At 44.5% G+C, this 12484-nt stretch overlaps 1 protein-coding gene and 1 non-coding gene across 2 annotated transcripts; one reads left to right on the forward strand and one right to left on the reverse strand.

Moving 5' to 3' along the window:
- Window positions 1–7382: 7382 nt before the first annotated feature.
- Window positions 7383–9889, reverse strand: LOC104300139 (cytochrome c oxidase subunit 7B, mitochondrial). The gene is made up of 3 exons (XM_009900387.2): window positions 9754–9889; window positions 8099–8223; window positions 7383–7582 (listed from the first exon to the last, which is right to left on the reverse strand). The coding sequence occupies exons 1-3, from the start codon at window positions 9788–9790 to the stop codon at window positions 7508–7510; spliced, it is 237 nt and encodes a 78-aa protein (XP_009898689.1). The 5' UTR covers window positions 9791–9889; the 3' UTR covers window positions 7383–7507.
- A 212-nt stretch (window positions 9890–10101) lies between these two features.
- Window positions 10102–10217, forward strand: TRNAL-CAA (transfer RNA leucine (anticodon CAA)). The gene is made up of 2 exons: window positions 10102–10139; window positions 10172–10217. It is a non-coding gene; the product is annotated as a tRNA-Leu (tRNA).
- The last annotated feature ends 2267 nt before the right edge of the window (window positions 10218–12484 follow it).

Below are 12484 nucleotides of genomic sequence, written 5' to 3' on the forward strand. Positions count from 1 at the left end.
AGCCCTAGGAAGCGAATCAAGCTTTTCCCACATCTTAATCAGAAATACCTAATTTCTGCTCCCCTAAAGATCATTATTACTTTTGTTCATTAAAAAAAAGGCCAGAAAAAAAAATATTGCTAAAGCTAAATGAAACTGATTTGTAAAAATAATGGTTAAGACATGTGACTTTTTTTACCCATTGCAAACACTGCTAAGTAACAGAGAGGAAATGAGAGCAAGTTATTTCCAGGGGTCCTTTTAACCTTTCCAAAATTAACTTTTTTTGTTTTTTTTCAATGACAGAGAGATTAGCAACCAGGAAAATGATCACAGTTAACTGCTTTATGTTTGGCTGCAGTGGAAACAACAGCAACCTTTGATGATTAACTGAAGAGCTACAGTTAAACAGCTGCTTACCTTGTTTTTGTTTACCCTCAGAACCTAAGTTACATGAAGTACTAACAATGTTTAATGCAATTGCTTTTCTTGCTCCTCAGTGATATTTCAGAAGCATTCTTTGTTATAGGTCAGAAAGGTCCTGGTTTCTCTTTAAGACATGCTACAAACTGCGTAAGAATACAGGGGTGTTTCATCAGAGCAACAGCTTTAACTCACTGGTGCACAAAAGTAAATGCTGAAGTTTAATCAAGAAGAAAACAAGGCAGGATAAACCTCTGGATGACTGAAATTTCCAAGAGATGAAATATTTTCCCCTCTAACTAAATTTTCTGTGAAGAGCTAGGAATACATTGCACCTTTCTGTCAGCCACTGATCAGTGGGAGAATTTACCTAATTTCTAGGTGAAAAAAGAAATATGCAAGATGATCTGAGAAAGCAATTTAAAAGATTTCCCTTCCTAAAGATAATGACCAGCTAATATATATGAATGCTTCTTAAAGATCTTTCCAAACCTAAACAATTCTGTGATTCTGTTACTGAAGAAGACATGTATTATACTACTCAGTAGAAAACAGTAAGAACTCACCCTTGCTAAGAACAGAAATAAGACAACCATATGAAGAGTTACTACAGATCTCACACAAGTATTTGTATGTAAATATTCACACATTAGAGAGTTGTCACTTGACACACAAGAGACTTATGAATCAGCAGAAGAGTAGAATTTGAGCAAAATGCTTATGATGGGTCCTTTCCTCAAGCCAATCTGCACAATCAAGAGGTACAAGGTATTTTTAAAAGCACTACAAAGCTACCCAAGAAAATCCACACTTACCATATTGAAATACGATCCTTACTGATCAGCTCAGCTGATCCACAAAGAATGCTTAGTCCGTGTAAAACAAAGACTTAATTGTAACTCCACAGGCCAGAAGCAAATACTCCCACAAATAACATTCCAAAAAGCACTTGACTGTTGTCTGACCAGACGCACACAACTACGTGAGACACAATGGTCTATCACAGACTCTTTTAACATCTACTACCATTATAGTTTGTCACAAAACACGTTCTCCATTTCCTCATTTTCTTTCCTTGCCCTCCTGGTGCTCATTTCACATACAATCAATGTAAAAGAAAACACACCACCTGCTATTTACGTTTGGATTTAAAGAACAAATCACAGGCAATCAAGCTTCAATCACTCCGCTGCTTGGTGAGCTTTTAAAGACTCTTCTCCCAGGACCAACTGATCAGGGCCTCTTGGCATTAGGCATTATAGAAAGACAGCAGAGAAAGCCCTTTCCTGGAAGAGACTGCAATTCAAACATGTAAAAAGCATAAAGGCAGAGGAGAAAAAGAATTTCAGGGGGTTTTTTAACCCCTTAAGATCCCAAAATCCTAGGACTGAATCCAGAACTTCCATCACAGAATGCACCTTTCAGATCAAAATGTTTCTTCTTTTTGTTCTCTGGCTTTTAATGAAGAAACACTACTGGTTCTACATGATGTATGCATCACTAACAGCTCTCTATTGGCGGGGAAAACGACAAACAGGGATTTCTACTTCCTTTGTTGCAACTTGGTAACGGTTTTCACACCATTTTTAAAACCAGGCTGCTCTCTAAAAACAGTGAGATGTGTCCAAATGTAAGGGTAGAAAACGAGCCATTTGTAAGCAGCAGACTCTCCACACCAGTTTCATTATGACAGTGAAATGAGAAGCAGAGCATTCACAATCTCAGTCTTCTGTACAGTCTGAGACTTCTGAAGACCAAACTGTATGAACTTCCACTCCTCCTGATGCTTCAGAGATTGTGTTCTCAGAAGAAATTGCAGGGTCAATACATAGAGACTGTAAGTGCACACCTCCCCTTCCCTCCACCACCCAGAACAAGAAGTTCAATTTCAAAGCTAATCCACACTTACATCTGAGCCAGCACTCTGCCTTGTTATATTCTATTTCATGTCTAACCCTCTGCCTCTCCTACAAGTGCTTCCTCGTAGAAATACTTTGGCTGAAACGTAAAAGAAATAATTTTGTCTTAATTTCCTCCTTTTGACAATGTCAAATTAAGAAAAAAACATGACTAAGCAGCCTGAAAAATATGCTACACCAATAAATTATAACTGGGTGCACACAAGGGGCGTACTAATATTGACAATTTAATCCTAGTTCTCGTTATAGGTGTTAATGCTTTGCCAAGTTCACTTGGAAGTGGCCGCAGAAGTCAAAAGATCTTCATGAAGCTGTGTACTGTACAAAGAGGAGTGACAGTTCTAGCAGAATAGACCTGAAAAACTTCTAAAATTTCTTTAACATCTAAAAAGCTTCCTAGGTGACAACATACATTTTATAAAGTGACACTGAAGATCTCCGTTATCACTGCTGACTGCCAAGCAAGTGACTGCTAACAAATACATTTCGATTCAGAGTTATCACGGACACATTCTTTCAAGTGAGATGTTAAGTTGTGGATCACACTGTTTCAGAGAAGAGATGGTTTTATGCTTAATCAATACATTGATTAATCTATACAGCATCATCATCAATTAGTAAGGGATTTTAGGATTTGCTGATACAAATGGATAGCAGCCTCTAATCCAACAGCTATGTATTTAGAATACAAGAAACCAAAAGGCTTCAACTCAAAGACTGCTGTTGGAATATTGCCTAAAGCAGCTTCATCTTACAGAGAGCCCTTGGCTTTGAACAAACTTTGTAACAGCTTTTTGTAATCTCTACTATACTATTTACTGCTTAATCCCTTTAGAAACTACCATCATCTGTTCTCTTTCATGACAACTCACCTGTGTTTAGCAGTACACAAGGCAGCAGTACTTCCTTGTTTGTATATTAATACCATCAATGAAGCAGCAGATCCCTAGGAAAAGCCTGGCAGGCTACATGTGAAGCAGCAATGCTCAGAGACAGGATACTACAAAGGGTAATTAAAACCAAAACTCTATTTGGGAATGGACATAAGTATTTTTTTTTCTTTCAGGTATGATTTTAGGCTTAATGCTTGGGTTGTCTGTGTGCAGATTAAAACCCAAACATTTTATTTCCTTTAAAGTCAATTAGTGCTTCTATTAAGAAAGAGAAATAATTTCTACTTCCAACAGCAGTTTCTCCCTATGTGAAGGAAAATTAAGCAGTAATCAAACAGAAAGTGACTGAGAAACTCAGATTCAGCTTTCTAAACTTTTTTTTTAATGTGCTAACAGTTGTCTCTATAAGTAAAATGACTGAAGCAAGTTAAGGTTTGATGAAGGCAAAGTTAAGTCGTTCACAATCTCACACTATCAAAAATACAAGCAATATGAAGAGGACTTGACAACACTGGTGATAACCCAGACTCATTTTACTCTACAAGGAAGACTTTGTTCCTTCTAGAATCCAAACTAACCCAGGCATCCCAGTGTAACCAAACACACTTTGTGCCTGTCCTGAGCCAGTAAGGACACAAAATTGAGGAGCATGCAATGGTTCTATGTAAGTGCACAAGTTCAGTTTTCACCCAAATTTTATACATGCAATTATTTTGAATTTATAGCTGCTTAAATGGAAAGAGGTCAAAGCTGGGCAAAAATCACACAAGTGGCAGACACAAGATCTGTCAGATTTAAGTACAGCCTTGGGACTTTATTAAATTTCTAGATGACGGAGTCCTACTTTAGAGCTCACTTCATTTATGGCAGCAGAAATAAATTACTAATTACACTAGATGGAAAAAAGGCACCTGTCCTTGAAAGTCTGTGAAGACCCATGGAAAAGAGCAAAGGACAGCGTGAAGGAAAAAAGCTGTCTCATCTCATCCCTGGGCTTACAAAAGTGTTGGATGGGTTATGAGAGGATCTGGTCCAACACGGGAAAAAGAGGCTTCATTATGTTCATTGGCAAACAAATATATTTGAAAATATGGATATAAGAGGTTTAGTCATGGAGGGAGAAACTGTACATCTGTAATAAACACCTGTCGCAGACAGCTACGTGACACTTTAAAATAGGCTGTAATTTATGTTGCTCAAGACTTTAACAAGTCCTGCTTGGTCAGCAGGCTATGGAAACTGCTCTGAGGAATGTGATTTCTAGACAAGCTGGGTGAAAAGAGACAAATCCTTTCACTTGTCTGCATGCTTCCACTACCTCTTCAAGTCAGACTTCAAGAATATGAATGTTGGGAGAATCACAGGACATATTAGAAGCAGAGTATCATTTATAAACCCTTCTGGTTTGAGCATACTAAGGCAAAGTGAGGCTACTCATTCTTAAGCTCAGTCTCAAAATACAAGGCAGAACAACAAGTAATGCATGATATAGGCGAACATAAGAATGAAGCAGTAAATGACATGTAATGCTAGCTTTTACTTTCCCAGTTTACTATCTGGGAAAGTAAAAAGCTTCAGGACTTTTCTCTACAACAGAATACTTAGTAATTATTAATTTCAAATCCAATAGAAATTTGTGTTTGTGCTCACACAGTGCATTGTAATATACACAACTAACTTTCATGTTACCAAACAGAAGAAAATATTTCTTGGTCTATATACATCCACAAGTAGGAACCAACAAGTATTTAAATATAGAAATACAATCTTTTATACCTATAGAGAGCATTTTAAGGAACTTTACACTAGAAATATTATGAGGAATTTCCTGAATATGGATACAGAGCAGCAATAAACTTGATTTACTCTTGCTCATGTTTGTGAGATTTTACCAGAATGTTTACTCACATTAAAGAAAATGTACTTGTGAACAGAGTGCTGCCATCACAGGGCAAAAAGCCATGTAAGATGTTCCAGAGGCACAAATGAAACAGCTCAGATTTGAAAGAAAAGACCTTGGAAAAGGTGCTTGGTGGCTTGTCCAGCCAAATTTGCTTTTTCTGTGAAGCTCACCAACAGCCGAAGAGGTACCTTTCCTAAGGTATCAGTGTGTGCACACTTGGTGTATACCAAGAAGCAACGAGATCTCCAGTCTGGATGCCTACTGATAAGAATGATCCTACTCGACCTGCTGGCACTGGCTGCATCCCAAGGAAAGCACAGGAGTGTGGATGTGACTCCTACCATCAGTCCTTGCCTAGCACTAGAGAGAAAAAAAAAATACCCACCAAAAAAACCCAGGAAAGCAGATGCAGCTTTCACTGAGTGAAGCGGCCGAGCAGGAAATACAGTTCTGGACCCAGAGCTGTGCCGTTTCGGACCCAGACCCTCCTTAGGTCCTCTTTCCCAAACACCCAGGTCACCCCCGCGCTGTCCCGCTGCTCGCACCCCCTGGGACCCTGGAGACACTACATGATTCGTTTTGCCTTACAGTAGGAGGAAGCTCACCATACTCCTTCATTCCTCAGAATCCATAGCCCTCCGGAGGTGCTGGACAGACCAGCGCCCGTGTCGAAACCGCTGTTTTCGGGCTCGGACCCTCCCCCGGTGACAGTAGCATAGGGACGGCCCGTTCCCGCGCTGCGCCTCAGGCAGCGGCGCGGCAGGACGACCCCCCGCAGGCGAGGGGACACGTAGGTGAGGGGACACGCAGCACTGCCCGCCGCCGTCGCCTTCACCCCCGCGCCTCAGCCACAGGCAGAACGCCTCTTTTCGCTCCCGCAAGCCCGGAACAGCGTGACAACGGCTTAGCCAGCGCTGAGCAGAGGCAGCCGGGGCAGTCCTACGATCTGGGAGGAAGAGGGCAGCCCCTCCATGGGAAAGGTGGCACGAGAAGGGGACATAAAGCAGACCGTCCCACGGCGGATCAGCCCCGCAGCGCCCAGGCGCGTACTCACCGCAGGCTCCGAGCAGCGCAGACGAGGCGGCTCTCGTTAGCGAGGGGTCACGCCTGGCACTTTGCCCCAAGCGATGGCCCCGCCGGGCAGCCCCGCCCCGCCGGCAGCGCGCCGCCACGTGACCACGACACCGATCACGTGACACGGTGCAGCCATGCGCGCTGGGTCACGTGACGGGGGACGCGACGCCGGGGACTCACCGGCGGGCTTTCAGCAGCTTCGGTGTGTTAATGTCTAACCGAAGTCTCCCTCTTTTAATCTGGTACCCCTTGTCCTGTCACAACAGGCCCTGGCAAAGTTTGTCCTCATCTTTCTGACTGGCCCCTTTTAGCACTGAAAGGCCACAATGTCTCCCTGGAGCCTTGTCTTTTTGAGGCTGAACAACCCCAACTGTCTCAGCCTGGCCTCTTAGCAGAAGGCTCCCAGCGCTCCCATCATTGCAGTGGCCTCCTCTGGCCTTGCTCCAACTGGTCCATGTCTTTCCTGTGCTGAGGACTCCAGAGCTGGCCCCAGCATTGCAGGTGGGCTCTCAGAAGAGCAAGGCAGAATCCACTCCCTCCACTTGCTGCCCACACCGTATGAGGCAGTTGGCTTCTGGGCTGCAACCACACATTGCCAGTCCTTCTCCAGCTAAAAGTAGTAATGCAGTAATTACAATCTCTGAGAGTAAAGGCAGCCATTTTACATGACTGCTGTACCAAAAAAGCAGAGTACTGATGCTTTTCAAGGATTTGAACTGACTTGGAGGTTTAGAATCTGCATTACACCTGTAATTTAGGCCCTGCCCTATTCTGATTACTGCAGAATTCATTAGAAAGTCTCACTTCTCTTGTCATCAGTTAATAGCACTGCTGAATACTGCCTACTTCCAATTAAAAAAAAGATTAAGTTTTTCTCTCAAAGTGAAGAAGCTTATTTGGTTAGTGATTGAAGACATAAAAAGACTTCTGTGGGAAAGAAAGGGCTCTCAACCTTGTTGCAGTAGAAGTCAGAGGTGATGTGAACTTTGCAGTGGGAACACATGTAAGGTTCACTGAGACACACACACATCTGGTTAAACAGACAACAATACCATGTTTTGAGTTTGTCCATCATCCACTAGTGACCTTTACAGGAACAAATGAGCCTACTTAAAATAAGACAATTATTTTGAGCTTTTACATTGTTTCCTATACTTCAGCTGACACAGGACAGAGAGGAATCCTAGATGAGCCAGACAAGTTTTTAGGTTTATTTATTAGACCAGGAATGCCACTGAGCAATCAGGGAACAAATACCATTACATTATCATTTTTTTCAGTGAAAGTGTAGACCAGTTAATTATATGCAAAGGCTGTTACTCCCTCCATTCTTTTGGAGTGACTCTGCCAACAGGTGACAAGCCCCACTCTATTCCTATTTGTGTAAGTGCCTGTAGGGGGATAAAAATCAAAATTATTAACTCTGAAATAAAAGAAACCTTCTGATAGAAGGCTATTTCTGTTGTTTCAGATTAGATTTATTGTATTAAAACATGACATTCATCTAACAAAGCATATAACAGTTAAATACTTAAAAATATCTAGCTTTAGAACAAAGAATCTAGAATGTAAACCCCCTTCACCACACTGCTAGTTTCATCTATGATTTTTTCTGCTGAAAGATTTAGCAGTACAGCTTAGAAATCCCAAGTGAAAGAGAGAACACTTGTGTTCCTACTACATTTAAAAATCAAGCAGTAGAGTGACACAGAAAAACTGTAATTCAAAATCAAAACATGAATTAACACAACTTTCATCTCTATCACACCATTCATATCACTTCCATAAAAAGCTCCTAAATTCTGGCCACGCAAGTTATTTCAAACAAGTGCTCCCCTCATCAAACTCAACAGCTTGCAAGCTTACAGCTATAGTCACAACAGAGTGGTGATAAAAGGATGACTTACATATCCCCAGACAACAGAGAAAACTGCAGCTCCACCAAGGAGTACCAGGTTTCCATACTTATCGTGGAAGTCAGGCTCGTATTTGCGATGAGCTTGTCTTACTGCAGTACGCTGAACGCTACGAGCTAACGAATGTTAAAAAGAGTTACAGAAATCAACTAAAATATACGTTCAAACCATTAAAAATCCTCAGCTCCCCCCAAAGCAGAGGTAAGTGTAAGCGTTAAAAGGCTTGGAATGATTCCAAGAAACACTGCCCTTTGTTTAAGCTGCACTGATTTCTCTCCAGAAACTTATTTCTGAAGTCGAATCCCAGTAAGAAAATCCTCCAAGTTACCTTTTTCATTAATATTGGCTTCCTTCAGCACTCAGTGTGGAAGTTCAAGTATACTTCTACATATCACTGTATCTCTAATAAAATAGCTTGCTTGGTACTTACGGTTCACATTTCTGTATATATGCATTGATATTATCAGTATGTGTCTCTAATATAAGCATTTTCATGATGAAACTACCAAATTAAGAGGTTGAAGACAGTGGCATTGGGAACATTTTTCTCATTTCTTCAGATTTTTGAGGGGAGGGGAGGAAGGTGAAGAAGGTAGTGAAAAGAACTGTGGGCTTCACATTCTCTTCACAGAGAATGAAATACAGAAGCAAGTCTTCAGATGAGAGAATGAATGATGTAAATGATAAATGTACACCACAATAGGTACACACTTATTAAGGAGAAGACAAACAGAAGAATAAAATCACCAGCTTTGTAACACAAAGACTGTTTAGTAGCTGTGTACAAAGCATTTGACAAGACTGATCTGTGCACAGACATCACAAAATATGATCTTTAGCTTCAGGTCAACATGACTAAAGATGATGATGTCAATACCCATAATCGTACTACATCCCTCACATGCTCTGTGAGGCTGCACAAGAGTTGTTTGGGTTAACAGATAAAAGAAGTTTTAATATATACCAAGCCAAATACATGCAGACACCTCGGGCTAAGCACATAATGATCAAGGGTCAGATTTGAGACAAACGGGTCAAGAACTGGGCAATAACACTTTATAGTTAAGAGCTCGTCATTAACTACACCTTGCCACCTCAGGCTGTAAGACCTGGATGCACCTTTAGTAACAATAATGACAGCATATTTTTGCCTTGCAAAGACTTTCATCAAGTCCAACCGTTAACCCAGCAGTGCCAGTCACCACTACACCACCTCCCTCAGCACATCTCCACGGCTTTGAAAGCCTTCCGGGGATAGTGATTCCACCACTGCCCTGGGCAGCCTGTCCAGGGCTTGACAAACCTTTAGGTGACATTTTTCCTAATGTCCAACCTCACCCTCCCCTCTAAGGCCGTTTCCTCTCATCCCATCATTATCGAGAAGGCAAAGCACCGAGGAATGGAACCCAAGGTCAGCTCAAGTAAAAGTTACCAGGAGATAAAAGAAAGGGGGGGGGGAGGAAGGCAGCAGACAAACGACGATAAGAGAGCCGCCCGCAACCTTTCAGCTGCCCTCACGACCCTCCCTCAGGACAGCCCTCACAGGGAAGGCAAGAAACAGGAGGGAGGCCCCCTGACGAAATGGCCGGCTCCCGAGAAATACCCCCAGCACTTCTGTACCTCAGAGAACCCTTCCCCCTGCTTACCGGCGAGGTTTAGAGCGGCCCTGGCCACAGGGAACATGCTGACAAGAGGAGGTGAGCCCTACCGCAGCGGGATACAGGTACCCTTGGCGAGCGGTGAAAAACAAAATGGTCGCGCCGGAAGCGGCCGCCGTGCCCTGCCCCAGAGCCCTGTGGGTAACGCAGCCGCGCACGGCCGGTGGAACGGTACCAGCTCTGTGTAGCTGAGCGGGAGTAGGAAAAGCTCGGTAGCTGGAAGAGAGAAAGCGGGTAAGGCTTGCTCTCTAATTTATAGAGTCAGAAGCACGAAGGATACAGGCACAGCGATGACGACAGTGGTAAGAGGTTCCCGGCGAGAGCTGCTATCGCAGTGTCAGGATGGCCGAGTGGTCTAAGGCGCCAGACTCAAGGCGTTCCGCGCCTTCCCGTGGCGGATTGGGTATTCTGGTCTCCGTATGGAGGCGTGGGTTCGAATCCCACTTCTGACACCACTTTTTGCTTTCTAGTTTTTCGTGAATTGAAATTCACTAAGCGACCGGAGCGCTAAACCCGGAGATTTTGGCGCGAATAGCTCTTGCAAGGAGGCTCGCGGCGCCAGAAGGCGTTTTCACAGTATGCACATCCTCAAGTAGAGGAATAAAGCATGACTCTTCCTGTGGCAATTACACTTGATAGCCTGTTAATGTTACATACTGGCTGAAACTTTCCTGGGTTTAAGACTTTAACAATATTTGCAACACACGACCCAGCAATATATAGGTGTATAAAATTAAACCAAGGGTACACCTTTGGGGAGCTACTGGTTAAGTTCTTTGGAGGTTGTTTTGTTTGTTGTTATTTTTGAGCTTACCAACCTAAGCTAAGGTCTGACCTCTTGCCGCAGTGCTGCCCTCCCAGGATCTCCTACAGCCTGAGTACACTGGCTGTGCAGCAGTTAAAACCACAGAATCATTTTGATTGAAAAAGACATTTCAGACCATTAAGTCCAACCATTAATCCAATACTGTGAGGTCACCACTAAACCACATCCCTCAGCACCGCATCTTTTAAGTCCCTCCAGGGTTGGTGATTCCAGCACTGCCCTGGGCAGCCTGTTCCAGTGACAAGTGGAGTCCCTCAGGGATCAGTCCTGGGACCAATTTTGTTCGACATCTTTGTTGGCAACATGGACAGTGGCACTGAGTGCACCCTCGGCAGGTTTGCTGATGACACCAAGCTGTGTGGTGTGGCGGACACACTGGAGGGAAGGGATCTGTCCAGGGCAACCTTGACAGGCTGGAGAGGTGGGCCCAAGCCAACCTCTTGAGGTTCAACAAGACCAAATGCAAAGTCCTGCAGCTGAGTCAGGGCAATCCCAAGGACCAATACAGGCTGGGCAGCAACTGGCTTGAGAGCAGCCCTGAAGAAAAGGACTTGGGGGTGCTGGTGGATGAGAAGCTCAACATGAGCCACCAGTGTGCACCTGCAGCCCAGAAAGCCAATCACATCCTGGGCTGCATCACGAGAAGCATAGCCAGCAGGTCAAGGGAGGTGATTCTTCTCCTCTGCTCTGGTGAGACCCCACCTGGAGTACTGTGTCCAGTTCTAGAGCCCCTGTTACAGGAAGGATCTGGAGGTGCTGGAGTGTCTCCAGAGAAGGGCCATGAGGATGAGCAGAGGGCTGGAGCACCTCTCCTATGAGGATAGACTGAGGGAGTTGGAGCTGTTCAGTATGGGGAAGACAAGGTGCTGGGGAGACCTTGTTGTGGCCTTCCAAGGGGGCTACAAGAAAGCTGGGGAGGGACTTTTTAGGGTGTCAGGGAGTGGTAGGACTGGGGGGAATGGAACAAAACTAGAAATGGGTAGATTCAGATTAGATGTTAGGAAGTTCTTCCCCATGAAGGTGGTGAGATGGCTGGAGCAGGTTGCACAGGGAAGCCTCCTCCCTGGAGGTTAAGGCCAGGCTGGATATGGCTTTGGGCAACCTGATGTAGTGTGAGGTGTCCCTGCCCATGGCAGGGGAGCTGGAACTAGATGATGCTTGAGGTCCCTTCCAACCCTAACAATTCTGATTCCAGGCCTTGACAAGCTTTTTGTGGAAGAAGTTTTCCTAATAGCCAACCTAAAATCCTGGCACTACCTGAGGCTGTTTCCTCTCATCCTGTCACTTGCTTCTTGGTAGATTGTTCCCCACCTAGCTCCAACCTCCTTTCAGGGAGCTGTGGAAAGCAAGGTCACCGCTCAGCCTCCTTTTCCCCACACTAAACAACCCCAGTTCCCTCAGGTGCTCTTCACAAGACCTGTTCTCCAGACCCTTTCCCAGCTTTGTTGCCCTTCTCTGGACCTGCTCCAGCACAATCACTACTTTAGTCCTGCTTTCTACAATATTGCTGATCCAGACCAGGATGCTGTGCTGTTTGCTTTCATGGCCACCTGAGTACATATTGGCTCACCTTCAGCCACCGTCCACTACATTTCGCGATTATCTTTTCCAACCAAAGTAATTCTGTCTGACGAGCCGCGCATGCTGAGGATAGCCCGAGGGTATCCTAAAGGTGAGGGGTGCAGAGGGATGCAGCATCAGGACAGCAGGAAGACCGCCACTGCCGCCATCAGCAGGGCTTGCCGGCCCGCCTCGGAGCGGCACGACCCGCCCTCGCTCAGGGTTCCGCCAATCCTACAGCTCCAGCTTGCCTCGCTCCTATGGGCTCGCAGCAGCCCCTGCCGGGGACAGGTTCAACAAATCGGAAGCCGGCTGCTAGTCGCGGGCCGGCAC

Source organism: Dryobates pubescens, chromosome 18 (assembly GCF_014839835.1).
Source record: "Dryobates pubescens isolate bDryPub1 chromosome 18, bDryPub1.pri, whole genome shotgun sequence".
Taxonomy (NCBI): domain Eukaryota; kingdom Metazoa; phylum Chordata; class Aves; order Piciformes; family Picidae; genus Dryobates; species Dryobates pubescens.

What these genes read in the sequence shown, in the direction of transcription:
- LOC104300139 (XM_009900387.2), bottom strand. Translation starts at nt 9,790, where the DNA reads ATGTTCCCTGTGGCCAGGGCCGCTCTAAACCTCGCCG. An exon ending in GGCCGCTCTAAACCTCGCCG is followed by an intron (nt 8,224 to 9,753) that starts GTAAGCAGGGGG and finishes AACATTCGTTAG; the next exon opens with CTCGTAGCGTTCAGCGTACT. An exon ending in TCTCTGTTGTCTGGGGATAT is followed by an intron (nt 7,583 to 8,098) that starts GTAAGTCATCCT and finishes ATCCCCCTACAG; the next exon opens with GCACTTACACAAATAGGAAT.